At 41.5% G+C, this 19,971-nt stretch overlaps 2 protein-coding genes across 4 annotated transcripts in view; one reads left to right on the plus strand and one right to left on the minus strand.

Moving 5' to 3' along the window:
- CACNA2D3 (calcium voltage-gated channel auxiliary subunit alpha2delta 3) overlaps positions 1–19,971 on the minus strand; it is a 913,092-nt gene that overhangs the window by 112,180 nt on the left and 780,941 nt on the right. The gene's annotated exons all lie outside the window — the stretch shown is intronic.
- Positions 7,987–18,355, plus strand: LRTM1 (leucine rich repeats and transmembrane domains 1). Its single transcript, XM_014596538.3, has 3 exons — positions 7,987–8,491; positions 10,038–10,634; positions 14,648–18,355. Exons 1-3 carry the CDS (start codon positions 8,485–8,487, stop codon positions 15,079–15,081), a joined length of 1,038 nt encoding a protein of 345 aa, XP_014452024.1. The 5' UTR covers positions 7,987–8,484; the 3' UTR covers positions 15,082–18,355.

A 19,971-nucleotide genomic window follows, 5' to 3' on the forward strand; every position in this document is an offset into this window, starting at 1 on the left:
TAAAGCTTCTGTTATATCGCACAAAGTGCTGCAAGAACTCAGGAAACACACTTGGCTAGCAAGTTTTTGTTGGAAGACAAGAATTTAAAAAGAAAAAACAATGATCAGCTCCCTGAACTCATAAGCTGAAAGAAAACTTTATTAACATCCACAGAGAACTGAAAAGTGAGAAACACCATTGGCTATAACAGGAAGCAATAATAAAAAAGTCACCATATCCTGTAACAAGAACAGGAACTGGTAGAAGAGCCTGATGTCAGCCCTCATGGATGCAATGGAAGAGATGTGTCAAAAATGGAGGAATGTTATCTGAAGCAGGAACTGTGATGAGGCAACTCTTAAGGAAAGGTCCTTCCCAAATGCTGTACTTTCAAACAGCAACATGTAATTATAAGAACACTTCCTGATAGTTATAATCTCCGACTAACATGGTGACTCATAGTGGTCCTTACATTATCTAATTGAAACCTAATTAAAATTATTCCCTGTTGCATAGAATACATACTTAAAGTTGCATTCACAAATGAGTATGTTGCACGTATACCTTGAGGAAGATGCAGGCAGGTATTAGAAAACAACGCTTTGGGAATTGGTTTTCTCCTGATTTTTCAAATTGTTTAGTATAAAAGTAAAGGATTTTATTCTTTGTCTTTAACCTCACCCTCCATTTCAAAAGTCAGAACTGTTAAATGCTGGTGTGGTGTCATGTGACCAATGTTCATAAGATTTCCTTTCACTACATTGTAACCTTTCATCTTGAATTCACACAATCTATAATTCATCAAGAATATCCAGAATTATGAGGCCTAACATTGCCACCAGTATCCAGAGTATTTTCTGGATGATCCCTTGGGTTTATTTTATAGCATGTCAGCTGCTCCACATTTTCAGGCCCTGTCCAGCTCTATCCATTAATCCTTCAATTGTCTTGACTATTGTCTGTTCCAATTCAGCAAAGCAATCCATGTACAGTAATAAAATAGTGCACAGTTCTCCTAATAATTTTTCTCAACCTCCTGAACACTCAGACATATGTTAACAAAATAGGAAGTTGCCATGATTGGTGGGGCAAGATAGGAGATGACTATAAGAGCTCCATTTTGGAAATACTGTATTTACTCAAATATAAGACAAACCTGAATATATGACAACCCCCCTAATATTTAGATTCTATATATGTAAAATGTATACATTTGTTATAGTTTTCCAGGTATACAATCTAACTATTGGAGGTTTGCCTCGAATTTGTCCCCTTCCCACTGCTACAGGAGGGAAAATAAATCTGGGGGTCAGGTAGCCCCCTTACCCTGTGCCTCCCACAACTTCTTCCCTCTGCAGTCCTGTCCTCACCTTACTGTCAGAAACTTCTTTCCCACAACATAAAAACTAGGACAAATTTGAAAACACTTTATTTGAAATAAACATAATTTACCACATAGGCAAATTACTATAGGTACCCATAGATTTAGTTCATCCAGAATTGATGCATTTTACCTTTTCTGAGTCTGTTGCAAGGTTTAGCATAGGTCTTCCATAAACATACTTTTAAGCACCACTTTTATACCTACTTATAGGTAGTATAAACTATGCATAATATTAGTCCAAAGCCAAAAGTCTCATAATTTACCAGATAGGTCATTGGGCTGGGCCCAAGCAGAATCAATGGCATCTTAAGCCATGGTGACCTCACAGCTCCACACTGTTCAGTATGTGTGTCAGCAGATATTCCCCACAAAGGATCCATATGCTAATCAGACCGCCACTCATGACTGGAACCAGGTGTTCCTGCCAAGTCCTGGGATGCTCCAAAAATGTATATGCAGATGAGGTGCAAGATAACCTGGTCTGGTTCCACCTCATGGAGGGCAGGGCACACTAATCATATGTATCACGTTAAGAGAGGAGTCAACACAGGAATTCTGGGTAAACTGTTTGAGGCCCTGTTTGGTAATGTTTGCAAGACATTTAAGGCTGGTGAAGAAACAGAAATCAGTGGAAATGGGAAAGAGACATTTAGCTCAGCTGTGGGAATGAAGATGAAGTCAAAATGCATTCAATGCAGTGGCTCACCATGACTTCAAAAAGAGTCTGTGTTGAGGGGATCTGTGTTCAATGAGCAACATAATATAGTTTCATAGTATGTAGGGTCAGAAAGGACCTGAGCAGATCATCAAGTCTGACCCCCTGCCATACGAGGAAAGAGTACTGGGGTCAAACAACCCCAGCAAGGTGTTCATCCAGCTTCCTTTTAAAGACCCCCAGGGTAGGAGCCAACACCACTTCTCTTGAAAGTTGGTTCCAGGTCCTAGCCACCCTGACAGTGAAGTAGCGCTTCCTGATATCTAGCCTGAATCTACCCTCTGCCAGCTTGTGACCATTATTTCTTGTAACTCCTGGTAGCGCTCGGGGGAATAGGGACTCTCCAAATGCCTGCTGGTCCCCGCTGACTAGTTTGTAACCAGCCACTAGATCCCCCCTCAGCCTTCTCTTGTGGAAGCTGAGCAGGTTCAGGTCCCTTAGCCTCTCCTCGTAGGGCCTGCCCTGCTGACTCCTGATCATGTGGGTGGCCCTCCTATGGACCCTCTCCATGTTGTCCACATCCCTCCTGAAGTGTGGCACCCAGAACTGGACGCACTACTCCACCTGTGGCCTGACTAGTGTCACGTAGAGGGGGGAGGATCACCTCCTTGGACCTGCTCGAGATGCATCTCTGGATGCATGACAAGGTACAGTTGGCCTTCCTGACTGCATCCCCACACTGTCGGCCCATGTTCATTTTGGCATCAATAATGACATCAAGATCCTTTTCTGCCTCTGTGCTGATGAGAAGGGAGTTCCCCAGCCTGCTGGTTCTTCCCTCCCCAGGTGCAGCACCTTGCACTTGTCAGTGTAGAAACCCATCCTGTTCTCATCCACCCACCCCTGTAACCTGTCCAGGTCCGATTGCAGCCTATTCCTCCCTTCTAGCATGCCAACTTGTTCCCACATCTTAGTGTCATCTATGAATTTGAACAGGGTGCTTTTTACCCCGTCGTCCAAGTCACTGATGAAGATGTTGAACAGTGCGTGCCCGAGGACCGAGCCCTGAGAAACCCCACTGCCCACATCCCTCCAGGTCAAATAAAACCCATCCACCACCACTCCCTTGGTGTGGCCCTCCAGCCAACTAGTGACCCAATTGACTGTGTAGGTGTTGACGCCACAGTCTCCTAGTTCTTTAATGAGAATGGGGTGAGAGACAGTGTCAAAGGCCTTTCTGAAGTCCAGAAAGACTATGTCCACTGCTACCCCTGCATCTAAGGATTTTGTGACCTGGTCATAGAAGGCCACCAGGTTGGTCTGACAGGACCTGCCTCTAATGAACCCATCTTGGTTGCTCCTAAGCGTAAATTTCCCTGCTGGCCCCTCGCGGACATGCGCCAGGATAATTTTCTCAAAAAACTTACCCAGGACAGAGGTAAGACTAACTGGCCTATAGTTTCCTGGGTCCTCCTTCCTCCCTTTTTTGAAAATGAGAACCACATTGGCCCTTTTCCAGTCTTCTGGCACCATGCCAGATCACCATGAGCGCTGGTAAAGCCATGCCAGGGGTCCCACAATGACCTCTGCTAATTCCCTCAGCACTCTGGGGTGGAGATCGTCAGGACCTGCTAATTTAAATATGTCCAGTTCCTCCAGAAGTTCCCTGACTAGGTCCTCTTTGACCCTAGGCCTGGGTGCACCTCCCCTGGGGCCTACAGGGGTCACAGTGGGGGGGGGGGGGTGACCCGGTCCCTGCTCAGAAAAATGAAGGCAAAGAAATAGTTAAATAGGTTAGCTTTGCTGTCTGGTACGACAACCAGATTTCCTAGTGTGTCCTGCAGAGGCCCCCCCCATTACCTGGTACCTTCTTTTTACCCCCTATATATTTTAAAAAAGGACTTCTTGTTGTCCTTGATCTGGGTATCTATTCCCACTTCCATCTCCACCTTGGCTTTCCTGACCACTCCCCTACAGCCTTAAGCAACAGAGGTATAGTCCTTCCTGGCGATGGCCCCTCCCTTCCATTGGGTGTACACCTCTTTTTTAGTTAGGAAACGTTCCCGGATGCTTTTGGTGAGCCATGGGGGCTTTTGTGCTCTCTTGCCCCCTTTGATCCATTTTGGGATTACCGCCCTTTGGGCTTGGAGGAGCATATACCTTGTTCAGATAGGCTGCACTAATCTATTCTTATGGTAGGTTCCATGTGTGTTCTCCTTTGGAACTATACATGGGAGAAAGTGGCAAGGACCAAGCTGTACATAAAGTTAAATGGTCTGGAGACAGAGAAATGTCAGACATCCTTCTATTTCTCTGGGCCAAGTACATGAGCCAGGTTTGCAAACTGGCAACAGGGGTGGAATCCAAAACAGCCTGCTTTCTTAAGTATTTGCAGGGCAGCTGCTGCAATAGTGGCAATGACAACCAATGGCAGCCCATGGGCAATGATGTCTCCATGGTTCCAGAAGGTCCTGAAATGCTTCTGGGAAAAATACAAGCTGAACGGTATGACCCTAGCAACCCTGGTGAACCACCACAAGATATGGGAGGTGGTAAGGGCAAGAGACATAATATCGCCCATGGACTACCTGGTGACAGCTGCCAGGCCGTGTGGGAGTGAATCTTCCACAAGGATCTTCAGAAGGAGCACAGAGACCTGAACTGGCAGGCAGCCCACTGGGCACTCCCTGTACAGGCCTGGAAAAACAGTGCAAGTCAAAGAGGTCCTTTTAACTGCCCAAGGCAGACCTGCCAGTGGTAGGCAGAAACAATTGACCAACTCTTCAGGGACTGCCCGTATACCAGAGGGGTAGGGAAGAAAGTACACACATTCCTTCCGGTGGTTGCAGGTTTCAGAACCTGGACCAGAAACATGGTCCTTGATGGGCACTTGACCAAAAAGCAAGGGGCCCTGATAGCTTGCTTCAACCAATTCATCTCCAGCTTTAGGTGTGCCCTGTGGAAGGCCAGAAACCTACTCACAAACAGGCACTCAGATCGCACAGTTGAAAACTGTTTTAAAATGGGGCTGAGTAAAACGTAATGTTACTACAGGAAGACAGAAGAGGATGACAGGAAAGAGATGGCGGACCTTATATGGAAGAGGGGACTGGCATAGACTTTTCAGAGGCAAATCCTCCAAAGAGAACAACAAGGAAGACAGCGGTGAGGACAGAGATGACAACGACGATGACAAATACAGTGACAATGAGTGAAAGCACTGGAATGGTGATGGGTGCATGGCTGTGCAGGTGTGTGATGTGAACTTTGTAATAGGACTAAAATAGTTTAGCTGTCAAAGTGTAATTTGGTCTGTCATATGAACCACAGTGGTCACTTGACAGGTTGTTAGAGGTACACTTATATATATATATATATACACACACACACAGTTATATATGTAGTTATATATATAGAAATAAATATTTTTGCAAAAAATAAATCTGTATGTTTGTCCAATATGGCCATATGCTTTATAGTCATGTTCTGTGTTGGCTGCTTTTAATCAACTTCATAGTTGTTTTCCACAACTGAGCACATGGTGTTTTTGGCAGCTTTTTATGATACACCATGTAATTCCATGTATGAGAATGTGAGATGAGGGGCTTTTTCTTTGCACTGTTTTGGGGGGAACAACCTCATCTTGTATTCAAGCAAATATAATAAATGTGAATTATCAAAGTTCCTCTCTACCCATATACACACAGAGGCAACGCCTACTTGGAACACATCCACCTTCATATACATATGAACTTTTGAATTAGTTCCTCCTGGACACCTCAATAGCAGCAAGATACCAAGCAATATTTTCAGTTTATATCTGCCAGGTCCTGTCATTTTTGTTGAAAGTCTTGCTTATTTATGGTTTTGTCAAATCCACATTTGATTTGTGAAAGCTCATTCTTGTTTTCTCTCAGTTGAAGTACAGCATTTATTCAGTGCATTTCTAGTGAAAGAGCCAGATATACACCCTACAAATGGTAGGGTAGACATAGACTTAGACATAGACATAGAGCTGCCTATGACTGCAGACAACCGTTGATGGAAATTGGGCTGAGTCCAACTTCGCCAACTTCAAGCTACAAGCCACTTGTCTGAGCATGTATATTCTTATGGGACACGTTGTGTCTCTCAACTCTAATTCTACCTTGAATACAGTTCTTGCCGATTCCAAAAAATCCTCACAAGTGAAGGTAATTTTGGCTAGGACTGGTGCAAGACTCACAATGATATAAGAAGATCTAGCCCTTTCCTGAATTCTAGCCTTGCTTTATGGAAAGTTCCTGTTCAGCATCCTCTTCTGCTTGCTTGGTTCCTGAGGTAGAAACCATAAAACAGAGTTTTTCAGGATGTAGGCAGAGCTCTTCCCCGTTTCCTCAGCAATCCAACACTATTCTCAAAGGAGGAGAAGCAAAAATAGCCTGCCAAGTCTGTTCCCTTCACACTTCCCATGAAAAATCAGAAATAGCTCCTCTCTTCCTGCCCTGCCCCTTTGAAACTCTCTGTCCTGGAAACACCTGGCCTACGAATGGGGAGAAAAAGAGGAGGATCTTGCTGCAGCTGCCACCCCAGCCTAGAAGAGGAGAGTGAGAAACCAGAGAAGGGACAAAACTGACTAGGTCATGGAGCTACATGGGAAATGGAGGCCAGAACAGATGGATGTTCTGGGGACTGATGGAGAGATGTAGGGCCTATAGGATAAGCAAAAACTGATGGGCGGCCCAGGGAAGACCCATGCAAACTGGGATTGATGCAAATTTGTTGTAAGGGACACAACTGAGACAGGAGCTGGGGAAACACAATGGATTTGGAGATTAGCAGGAGAATTAGCTGCTGTTCAAGGAAAAAGTCCATTTCTGAGAAGTGAGAACTCTTGTAGAACCCAAGGGTCACTATCACCTCTCAACGTATCTGGCAGAGCAGAGCAATTCAAATTGTCAAATGCCCACAGAAATGAATCAACAGACCTAAAACACTACAGAAACTCTTTATAAAAAAAGAGAAATCTCAGAATGTCTGGAAGCAAACTCATTATTTTTTGGGTAGTGTGACTCATAAATTTTGATTGCTCTATAGTGAATTTAACCTTATTAATTGGAGGCTGGTTAAGAGGAGGAGGAGACTGAATTGCATTGTTTCCTATGGGAGATGATTTGTGTATTCATGCATTCTACACATCTATAAAGCACCAACCAGAGAACACAGAACTTTCAAGTTATGGTAATAAATGTTCAATAAATAATGTGAAGAAAGATTTGGTTCTTTGTTTTTTAAAGCTCAAGTTTAGAATTATCCACCAAAAATGAATCTGAGACTCATTCTGCATCATATTATACTATTCTGAATGAAACTCAGATTCTAAGCAAATTATGACCCTGGTATGTAACACGATTTGCCCCTAGGAATGCTACTATATGTTTAGCATTTGTAGAGTGCTGCCATTTTTGGTGGTGTCATTTCCAAATCTTTCCTCACGACAAAATTAACTGATGAGGAGCACCAGGCTTTCGACCTTGAAGGTCCTCACTATCCCAGGTTTCATATTCATTTGAATGCTTCGTTGCAGTTTAAATCATTTAACAGCCATACGTTATTAGCCCTATTCCTTTTGTAAATGCTATGCTGTATTTTTGTTGTAGAAGAAGGTAATGCTGACAAGTCAATATATAACCATGAAACATGAGTTTTCAATCAACTGTCACTTAACGTGTCAATGAGTCTGAAAAAAGTCCACCTAATATTTGTAGTGTCCACACAAATATGTTTACCATTCCCACTCTGGGAAGCACCAGCTCTCTGTTCCCATGCAACAAAATCCTGTCAGCACAGTTAATCCTTATAGATGCCAGAAGAATAAATCCTAGAAGAACAAACAAGTGCACTGTCAAAACTATGTCATCAACATGTAGGCCTATCTGTAGTGATATTATATATTCCATTGCCTCCAATCACAGCCCAGGATAACCAGCATTCACATTTAGAGTCATCTGATCTTGCAAGGGTTGGCACAGCACAGCTAATAATCCAACAGAATTGAGAAGCTAAAATGGATTTTAAAAGGGTGCTTTATTTTTGTGCACTGGATTTGAAGCAGATTAAATAATCTGGGATATGCTATCAGGTCATGATTTGTATGTTACAGCTGTCCAGTTTGATTTGACAGTCACTCTTTGCATGACCTGTTGACCAAGCAAAAGGCAGTGAAAACCTCTGAGAGTCATAGATGGACAGTGGAAACAGGAGTGCAATAAAACTGACTGCAGTGATATTGAATGCTGATGGAGTGATTCAATAGATCAAACAGCTGAGCTTCTCTGCAAGGTACAGTTATTTTCTAAAATAAAGCCACAAAAGAAGCTGGATTAGCTCATGCCCTTGACTCCCACTTCAACTTTATAATACATATACTTTACCGTTCCACTTAAACTTGGACTAAACCTTCTACAAGAGAACGAGCAAACAAGCATGAAAGGTGAGATATAATTCCTGTTTAGACCTATAGGAATGTGCTTCTACTTTGTGCAGAAATATTGTCTTTGCCAACCATTGCCTATATTTAACTCTATAATGGTAGCTGTATTTGTTTCTCTTTGTTTCTAAAAATAACTGTTGCAGAACAGCGTAAAACCAGAGAATGCATTTCTGCATGTATGAACACAGAATTCAAGAGCTGCAGCAAAAAACTTTTAATTTTATCTGTAATTTTATTTCAACTGTAATTTCATTTTTATAGTGCAAATTTGGTGGTTAGCATGTTAAACTGTAGTTACAGAAATCCAAGATTTTCTTTGATAGATTTAGTATGGTCAATACTTAAATCACATTCTGTTATTCCTTTAAGATATAGTTCCCTGTTGCTATTTAATGCTTGAACTCAGCAAGACAAAACACGTGTCCTTTAATTTCCAAAGCTTTTCCCTAATGATTGACTAAAAGTTACTACTTTGAAATAACAGATGATCAATATTGAACTGATTCACCACTGAGACAATGTTGAAAAGGGTCTAACAGTCTACCTGTTTCAATTCTACTGAGCCAAAATAATTAATATAAGATCATGTTCCAACTCTCTCAATGCATCTTGATTATTTCACTGAAATAATGAAAGTACTCTGAAGTAACATAGCTTTATGCAACACATTGTTATTTGAAGGAATACAAGCAACTACATATGACAGGTAGAAGTTATTACATTACTTCAGTCAAAGCAAACTTGATTATTGTTAGGAGCAACAGCAGTAGATAATAATTTAAATATTAAATATTAGAGTAATCTTGTGACCTCATTCATCATTTTAACAACTCTACTTGAAAAATGTTTGTCTGGTAGGGGTTCAAACATCTGGAAAGTTTACAGCTGGCATTCAGGTAAGGGAATTTCAAGTAATAACTATAAACATGGGTGGATACTTTAAAGGACAGCCGCTCAATAATCTGAATCCTGGGAAACTGCTGTTAAGTTCCATATAGTGAAGCTTTTGAAAATTGTTTTTCCTCTAACAGAACACTAGCTTAATTCTTTATGCTGTAACATGTAATCAAAAAAGTGGCTACATGGAGGCTGTGCTCACAACTCTAAAGATAAGGCGGTTTGGAATCACTACTGCCACTGAAAGAAAAACATTACAGTGTAGCCTTGGGAACTCTATCAAGGCATTACATTCTCTTGGGCATGCAACAATTAGGAAATCATTCAATTTTTATGTCAAGGAGCTGATGGCAAAACATGCTAAAAGTTGGTTGTTTTCAAGATAAAGCCCCAAAATACAGCTGTTTGAATTTTACAGATTTATAAAATTGCCTTTAGTCTACATATAAGGATTTTAGTTTTATCTACAACTGACTTGTATTATACTAATATATGGAACTCTGAAGTAAATATACAACCATCATGCTAATTATGTTATATTTGACATCCAAATAAGATACCTATACCTTTGCCTAGGTAACCAATGTCTATTTTATCAAAACATATAGATTCTAAATGATTTCACAGCTTTTTTGTATTTGTTATACAGGCTACTTGCTTTTGATTTCGAATGTTATCATATTAATATATGAGGTTCATGGATGTCCTGAAAAGTGCCTATGCCATCCACCTTCGAAGACAGTAGACTGCAAGAATCGAGGACTTGTTGACATTCCCTCCCATTTACCTTCTGAAACTCAAATCTTACTGTTGCAGAATAACCACATTTGGAGAATCAATCAAAGTGCATTCACTGGAGCACCTTGGCTCAAAATTTTAGAGCTGTCTAATAATTCGATAACAAGTTTGGCATCAGGTGCTTTCCAAGGGCTACGATACCTACAGGTTCTAAACCTAACCAAGAACTTGATTCATTATGTAGAAAACAAGACTTTCAGTTCCCTCCCACAGCTGAAAGAACTGGATTTATCTTCCAACAGGATATTAAGTCTGCCTGAAACTTTGGGGAAAAATACCGGAAATATAACGTTATTGTCTGTGAAACATAACAAGCTTCAGAAAATGGAAAGAGTTCTTCTGGAGTCACTTCCAAACCTGAAAGTTGTTCTTTTCAAAGATAACCCATGGCAATGTAATTGCAATGTCTTTGGCCTTAAACTGTGGCTGGAGAGCTTTTTATACAGAGGTAAGTAACTTTCTTCATTAGGAAGAATGCAGGCAAACAGAAGGTCTAGCATACCCCTTAATTGTTCTAATCGCTATGACCTTAATGCAAGAAACTATTTAAGCACACATTTAATTCCATCCCTGCTCACAAGCATACTTATGCACATGTCTTTAGAAGAGGGATGCTTACCTGAATTGGGGCATGCGATTATTGCACGTAGCGCTTCTGTACTGACAATATGCTACAAATAGGTATGTTTTTCTGAGGTACATCAGCATTAAATATTCACAGAAAAGACTCTGTAAATCACCATCCCATACACATGTTTTATAAGTGACATCTGGCTGCACAGAAAATGTGCATATAGCAATTTCTAAACCATTTACATGATCCTTTCCCATGTGAAAGATTCTAATTTCAGGTATATTTAAAATAGAATACATATTTCTGAAAAGTTTATTTGGATCTTAATAATATAATTACTATATGCAAATTAGTGAACTTTGGGAATATTTATATTAAACTACCTAATAACATTCAATTCTCTATAGCTAGCTGTAAATTCATCAGTAATTTCTTTACTCTTTTTTGGGGGGGGGGATATTCAGAAGTTGTTTCTTTTTACTTTTGAATGGCCTTGCAGTGTTTTATGACGGGCAGTTTTAGAATCCAAAATGATTAGATTACAGACTACAAGGGTTTATCATCCTAAAATGTTCCTTTGCTCATTTGTTCTGAGTCGGCAGAGTGTAAGGAGAGAAAGATATTAATGGAAGCAAGGCAGGTTTTGAGAAACCAGGAAACAAGACATCCACTTTTTTCCTAAAATAAATTTTGATGCTCAAATATGAGTATTTTCTAAGCTTCCTATTGGCATATGAACTAATACAGTGGCACACTGCAACAAGACAGTATATGTTGAGTGGCTTGCTGCAAGACAGCTGCTATTCAGAATCCACTGAGTTGCCTTAACTCACAGTTAAGTGGGCAACAGTCTTGAAGATATCTCATTTGAGAAAAAAAGAGTAGAGGACTAAGTTCAGACTGTAATGAAGTCCTAGTAGACAACCTGTGATAGGCATAGTAAACGGCAGTCTAAGTAGAATTGCGGCATTCATCACTATTTTCTAGTAGCACTAAGCACAAAGAGTTACTGTGGAACTTGCCAACTAGCTTTACTCTGGGCTATAATTTATTCTACTAATTAATTAACTAATATTTAAATGAGTTTATACAAGAATAAAGGAAAACTTCATACTTTTGTACTAGACATGTTTATTCTTCATTCATACTTCCTTGCTCAAGTTTAAAAAAAATCTGATGATAACCAATGCATCAATGACTAGTGAAACCTCCAAATGCTACATTAGAAAGTTTCAAATATGCACCAGAACCCAATGAGAAAAAAAATTCTCAATTTTGTCCCCATCCTTTAAAATTGTTTAATTTTAGAACATCTTTCACTAGAACAATGGTATTTCTTTTTCTTCTGTGTTATATCTCTTTTTGTACTGAGGTCCTGTTTCATAGGATAACTACCTAATCATTAAGCCAGTTCCTTGGCATGCTCCAGTGTTACTGGCCACAGTGGGAAATAGCATGCTCCAACAGTACTGGCCACACTGGGAAACAGCTAGCAAAAAGACAGTATCCAGGTAAAATACAGTCATTGCAGCTGGGCACAAATTAAAGCAGTCTTGCGGCCATGCTAAATTATGTTGGGAACCAAACAAGAGTAAATGGCTTGAGGAAAGCTGGTAAATAAAACATGTCTGCAACTTCCAATAATATGTGTGCCAGGGAAAATACTGCCCAAAATCAGTCTCTGGTTCATTGGAGCTGTGAGGAAAGATATACATTTAATTAAGTCCCATCTATTTAAGATTACTAGTGCAACTAGATAATAGTGAAAAGATGGCATTAGTTTCAGGAAGTATATCAGCAAAATTAAACAAGGTGCTTAAAGCCAGTAGCCACATGCAACTAGAGTAAAACTTATCAAAATCTTCCTGTGGCTGTGTTGATGGAACAGTTTTGTAATTTAACTGGCAGAAGTTATTATCTTGAAGGGATTCAGCTCCCTAAGGTAACATCCTAATATTTTATCCCCAAGCTTTTGTTAGATTTTTCTGGACTAATTCCCCATAACAAATGTCAGCAGGGATTCCAACTTCTGCATGCAGAAGAATGTAAAGGTCCAAGATCAGCATATCCGATTGTCTTAATTAACATGCCAGCAACATAACTTTTAAAAATTTTATCTCTGAAAAAACAGCCACTGTTTGGCAATTCAGTAATTTTCTTCTACTACTTCCACCTTTGTATTGATCACTACAAATGAAGTGAACTATGCAACCCCCGTTTAATAATCAGTTTGGAAAGAAATCTAGATGCCACAGATCCCCCATCACACTTAAATGTATTTATATAGCTCTGACTTAACACAAAATGAGTTACGTTCCACATTAATCCTTCCAATTCTTCCTCAGAAGCAGATTGCATATTTACGGCAAAGGCATGCTCTGGCCTTAGGGAATGCTGCTGTGTGCCCTAACTGAATACGGCTGGTAATGGAAAATTGTTTGATTTCAAAGAAAAAAAATCTTAAATGTTTCATTCATTAGAACACTAAAAGGATTTAAATATTTCTGAACTGAATGCAACTCAAGCAATTGATACTTGTTGGATGTACTAAAAAAATTAGATTGAATACTTTACTTAAGGCAGAAATCCAATTTTCCATTCCAACACAACCTTTTCAGCCACTCGTAACGATAGGGGGACCATAGCTGCAAAATGTGGATCTTCATCCATAGCTACATTCAGACTTCCAAGTTTGGAGGTGTTTGGACCTACATTTTTGGTTTGGCCAATTACAGATCATGGAAGCAGCAGTTACATTCAAATCCACCTTGGAACATTATCAGTACTCATGGAGAAGGTGGCCTCAGGAATTTGGCTTGGTTTGGGCTCATCTGTATTCATTCCTTTCTCAAACAAATTATTTTAGGATAAAAATGTCCATGCATGGCTTTAGCTAAAAGGTGGCTTGTTTGGGATGAGGAAAGAAGAAAGGAGAGAAGAAATCTGAGCTGATTTGATTCAATTAATTTAATTATGCTGACATGAAAGCCCACACTATTTTAGGCACAACTTACTAACCAAGAGTCCATGCCTTCAAGGGCCAATGTATATAGGCAAGACAGGAAGCTGAAAGATTCTAGAAATGGATAAGAGTGGGGAATAATCATGTTTTACTGCTTAAGCAGAAGTAAAGACACTTCCTTTTCTGTTTCTCCCATACCAAGAGTACCCATTTAGGCAAGGGCAAGACCTAGCCCTAAATGAGTTACAGATAATAAGTATCGTAAAATATCCGTGATGTACCATGTGGACAAATACATTCTGTATAAATAAACTTAACTCCTTTAATTTTCTGACTATTGCATTCATGTTTACTCAGTTTTAATGTTGCTTTATAAATTGGTTTTTGTACATAGCATAAATGGAACAACACTTTTACAGGCAAGGTACTAATAAAAGTCAAAGCACATAGACCATTTGGTTTTCACAGTTTGCATCATGGCAAATATTAGCACAATGTCAGAACAATTACTTCATGGAATATTTCTGTCAGTTCTAATGGGACATTTTTACAACAGGTATATTGTTCTTATAAACATAAATGGAAACAAAGTGATGGTATGAATTTGCTTGGTAACAATATATCTTTGTTTTCATTTATGAATTTATCCTATTTTATATGATTGGCAATTTTATTATAACATTTATAAAATACAAGTAATTTTACTCCTAATGAATTGCTGGTTACAAATAACTTCTTATTTAAGCGATTAATGTGTCATAATCTTACCCTATAATTAATTAGAAACAAAGTTCATAAAATATGGTTATACATTTTTAAAAGTAGAAAAACAAAGCTTTATACATTTCATTGGGCTTCTGTTAGTTTTAACATGTAGATAATTCACAAAACCCAGGATTTTAAGACCTTAATATGTTATTTTCAGGAGGAATAAGTGATGGCATTATCTGCTCCACACCTGAGAATCGGAAGGGAAAGGACCTCCTTAAAGTTCCTTATGAGATGTACGGGGTATGTCCTGCTACAGCTGCTCATGTTACCCTGGCTAGTTTTCACCACCATACCTCTGAGCACAGAAATTCACTGAAGCATGCTCATCACAATGAACACGGAGACAGTAGCCATTCAGACTGTGAACCTAAACCGAAATCAAGGCCAGTTAATTTGCGTCATGCGATCGCCACTGTAGTAATAACTGGAGTTGTCTGTGGAATTGTGTGTCTAATGATGTTGGCAGCTGCTGTTTATGGTTGTGCCTATGCTGCAATTACTGCTAAATACCACAAAGAACACTTGGCCCCAGCAATAGAACAGGGGAGTCCTGAGGAAAAAGAGCCATTTGATAGCTCCTTGGCTTGAGTGAGTTTTGTTTTTGGTTTATCTAAAATAAGAACCCTCAGTTTAGTCCAAAGCCTAGTGTCTAAGTAGGATTGATTTACTCATTACTACTGTATTTTTCTTTTTCACATTAAAAAGTTTCTGTGAAAATATTCTTTGGGTAGCACTTTATGTCAAGAGTATAAATAGATAAATTAAATACTTTATACTTTGTATATTCCTACATTCTGAAGTTATTAAATAACAACATGAGTTTAAAATGAAAAAAAATGTTGATGTTACCACTTTCAAATATTCTGGTTTATATTAACTGGGCCCTGAGGTAAAATTGATATAATACATGGCAATTACTGAGAGTTACTAGCCAATATGAGTGAGCTTTTATGGAATGAAAGATATGAAGCAGTTTTAAGCTATTTGCTGAAACTTGCCTTATATGTACCTAGAGAACATACAATAGAAAAGAAGTTGTAAGTACAACTAATACAATAAAATTAGGCACCAGAAGCAGTTTAGTCAACCAATTTGAGTATTTTAAAAATAAATTATTTACACACAACTTTTTTCACTAATCTAGATGCTCCAATATATAAAATACTATTCAATGTTGCATCCACAGTGCAGTTTATGAGGTAGGAAATCTATAGTTAGGTACAGCATTTCATTTCTAGAGTCTGGCGAGTCTGTGCAAAGACATAAATATCTTTCTTGATTTTGGGGGTAAGAAAGTGTAGAAGAGGTCAAGATGGAAAAGAAAAGAAGAAGAATTTTTTAGTTGGATTATGGTATTCAAGTATCAGGAGCTCGTGACAGATACAAAAGAAGCATAAATAAAATACAGACATGAAAACCACCTTTTAATCTACAATGGACCAATATGCTTATTTATAACAAACATTTCTGATGATCCTTATACAAAAAGTTACAGAAGGCTTCCTTTTTGTAACTCTCATGGTATATATACGATGCTGGGTTTGGTATAATGAAACCAACACAACTGCATATCCATACAGCCCAGTTCACCCGAACGCCTACCCTAACAGAGGTTTCTATTGCATAAAGTTTGTTGTAATAGAAGGGCTGCAGCCACATTTTCAACAGAAAATGAGAAGAGGAGAAACATATTTTTAAAGTGAAGAAGTAATTTTCAAATTCATCATAAAAATCTAGGGCTGGAAGGTATTTTAGCAGTCATTTCATCTTCCCCTTAGCTCTCTCTTAGTTTAGCCTGTTTTAGAAAACCTCCAAAAGGGGTAGAGATGAACTATTTCTATGGTTAGAAGATCTTCTCCTAATTTATAACCTAAGTGATCTTTACTTCAAGTGCTTTCTGACTATCTTATTGGATAGGAGACCTGAGCAGACCACAGATGAGGAAGATGTGCTGATGAAGGGAAAGGAAGTCACATTATAGGACATGATGAGGTCCTGTAATTCGTCCTAACAGGTCTTGCCTTATCACTGGCCTGCTGGAGGGAGAGAAGAGATGATGGCGTAGAGGGAAGTACAAAGCCAATCAACAACTTAAGCACTTGTTCAAGATTCTGGTTGACTGAGGAACAGTAAGTTTCATTAACCCCGTCTGCTTGTGATTTCAGAAGACATCCCACACAGAGCCGGACTTGGGGCCTTTCTACTAGGGCTGTTTGAAGCTTCGTTCACTGATTCAATTCAGCACAGATTTGGTCATATCCGGTGGCTGAACCTCCGAATCCAAATCGAATCAGGAAACCCTCTAATCTCTCCAAATCGAATTGGAACCCTCCGAATCAATTCAGAGAGATTTGGAAAGATTTGACAATTCAGAAATAGACACAGCTTTAAATGTTTTTTCTACATATGTGTAGGTATCCAGTGGCTTGTGAATGCTGAGATACTGGGGTGGATGGAACATCCCACAGGAGCATTTGTGGGGGGGGGAGGAGGGGACCCAGCATACTCAGCAGCAGACCTGGAAGTGGACCAAAAGTACCTCTGATGAGCACGGGCCCCCCACACTCCTGTGGGACTCGCCATCTGCACAAGCACTACGGCATCCATGAGCCATACCTGGTACCTCAAGGTATGTAGAAAAAACATTTAAAGCTATGTCTATGCCCAAATTGCTGATTCGCTGAATTTGGGCTGAATCTGAATCTGAATTGAATAGGATCCATTTTGCACAACCCTACATTCTACAGTGTATTGGACAAAATAAAGGTTGCCATATTGTCTAATGGATTACACCACAGCTTCAGAATTGAGGCCATCTGCAATGAGCAGTGTGGAAGAAAAAGCAGGCTACTAGATCTGCAACCACTAATGGGAAAAATGCAGTTGCTCAAACTTCTGAGGCTTTGCTTTTATGAAAATGCTCTTCTAGCCCACCTTAAAGCCAATCTGAGCTCACAATTCAACAAGAGAGGGAACTGAGTACATAGAGCCTGGAAACTGGGCAGCCTGTAAAAAGACAAAGGGACATTCAATACCATCAGTCAATTTTTCAGAGACAATGGGGTGCTAACATCTGGCAGAGACTGGATCAGGCAGAAATTAGATACCGGGAAGTGTGGGTTTACTAAATACAGGCATTTGAATGGAATTTGCCATTAAAAAAAACAACTGTATTTTCTAGCATATGGCACACCCACACAAACCTATCTGGGAAGAAAGAATGAAGAAATTTTTTTTTCAGAGTTCGCAACTTAAATTTTCAGCAGATCTTGGCTGTTCAATCAAAAGCTGAAACTGTAGCTTCTGCTGAAGACCAGATTCCATGGGCAGAGCTTGGAGTTTGAAAAATCCAAGTCTATTTGTCTGTGAAATAGGAGAAGAAAGACTAGGAGTAGCTTAATGGCCAATTCTTCAACAAAATTATCAAAGAAAGAATAGCTTGATAGTGGAACATCAAGATCATTAAAAAGGAGAGCGGATCATTAATACCTGTTGAGTAAATAGCAATTAGCAGGAATTAAGTAGATTAAAATGAGGCATGAAGTCAATTAACTCCCTGAGCAGTGCCTGAATAGAAATGCCACTGCTGCTAGTTTGGGCAGAAAATCAGCTTTCTCAATTAAAACATGCATCCCAAACTTTGAAAGGCTAATTCTGAGGAAAATGTACATGTGGTATGCAAACAAATATGGTGTTTATCTATCTATCTATCTATCTATCTATCTATCTATCTATCTATCTATCTATCTATCTATCTATCTATCTATCTATCTATTTAGCTGGCTTACCCTAGGGCACTGTCAGATCCTTTTAAGGGGGCCACTCAATATAAATTCTAATATAATAAAAGCCTTAGTCCATCTGTCTGTCTGTCTGTAATGCTCCAAGCCAAATGCGCACACCGCTTCGAGAGAGCGGGAGGTGATTGGCTGGTTCGGGCAGCCACAGACAACTTTGTATGGGGTTTAGGGGGTGAGGTGGAGGTGGTCAGGGATGAGGGAGCTGTGGCACCATGACCCTTCTCCCCCTGCAAACAACAGCTGACAGGGAGGAGAACAGGGGTTGCAGCAGCCTGCTGTCCTGCCACCACTGCTGCTGCCAGAGGAAGGACTGTGGAGGGGGGTAGTGGGGCTGGGGCTACACTGGACTGTTCCTGGTGGGGAGAGGGGCAGGCTGCACTCAGGCTGGGCTGGGTTGTGGGGCAATCAGAGTCTAGTAGCTCCTCCAGAGGCACGGCGTCGAGGTGTCAAGGTGGGGGGCATGTGGCTCCCCAGTCTGTGCACAGGGCAAGGGTGGGTTGCAGCCTCTGCTTCCTGCCTTGCTGCCACTGGGCAGGCTGAGCAGCAAGGCACATGGTGCGACACTGCTGTCAAAGCAGTGGCAGTAAGGCAGGGAGCAGAGGTTGCAGCCTGCCCTTGCTCCATACACAAACCAGGGGGCCATGTGCCCCCCACTTGCCTCCTCAACATTGTCCCACAACCCAGCCTGGCCCAGTCAGGGCCCCATTTACTGTGAATGGGGCCCCAGCCAAGGTCAGGCCAAGGCATGGGGCAATCAGAGCCCAGCAGGTTATCCAGGGGTGAGGTGCCAAGGAGATGGGGGGGAATGTGCCCCCATCCCCCAGCTCCTCTGTGGTGCATGCAGCAGTTTGAGCGGCCCGTCCATGCCCCCACAGGAGCCACCTGGCTTTTACTGACCCACGACTCTGCCCAACTGGGACCCCATTCACCATGGATGGGGCCCCAGCCTGGCTGGGTCATGGGGCAATCCCCATAGTACAGGAAGGAGTGGGCAGGGGTGAATAATTTGCCCCACCCGCTCACTCCCTCCTGCACTGTGGGGGTCTCCATCTGCCCCCCCCAAGCCCAAGCAGTCAGAGGGGGGGTGAAGCAGAGGGGGTGGAGCAGGGTCAGACATGGAGTAGTAGGGGGAGTGGGGCCAGACCTGGAGAGGTGGAAGAGTGGTGGAGAGAGAGAGGTCAGCAGAGAGGGCAGGGGGGAGTGGGGCAGAGCCCGGACCGGTGGAGGTGGGGAGCAGTGGACGGGGGGGGCGGGGAGAGAGTGTGGCCAAGCCCAGAGAGGTGGAGGAGGGGAGCAGGGCTGAGTATGGAGTGGTGGAGGAAGGGGAGCAGCAGAAGGTGGGGAGCAGGCCCAGGCCCAGCATGGCGGGGACAGCAGGCTCGGGCCCAGCATAGCAGGAGCAGTGGGCACAGGCCTGGCACGGTCAGGGCTGTGGGTACAGACCTGGGCCCTGTGTGGCAGGGAAGCCGGCCCAGGCCGGGCATGGCCGAAGCAGTGGGAGCAGGCCCGGAGCAGTGTGGGAGCAGGCCCAGGCCCAGGCCCAGCATGGCAGGGGCAGTGGGCCCAGTGCAGTGGGGGAAGTGGGACTGGGCCCAGTGCGGTGGTGGGTGTGCAGTCAGCCTGGAGCAGCGGGGGGAGCAGGGCCGGAGCTGCAGTGGCAGGGGGGTGTGGGGCTGGA

The sequence above is a fragment of the Alligator mississippiensis genome, chromosome 12 (assembly GCF_030867095.1).
Source record: "Alligator mississippiensis isolate rAllMis1 chromosome 12, rAllMis1, whole genome shotgun sequence".
NCBI lineage: Eukaryota > Metazoa > Chordata > Crocodylia > Alligatoridae > Alligator > Alligator mississippiensis.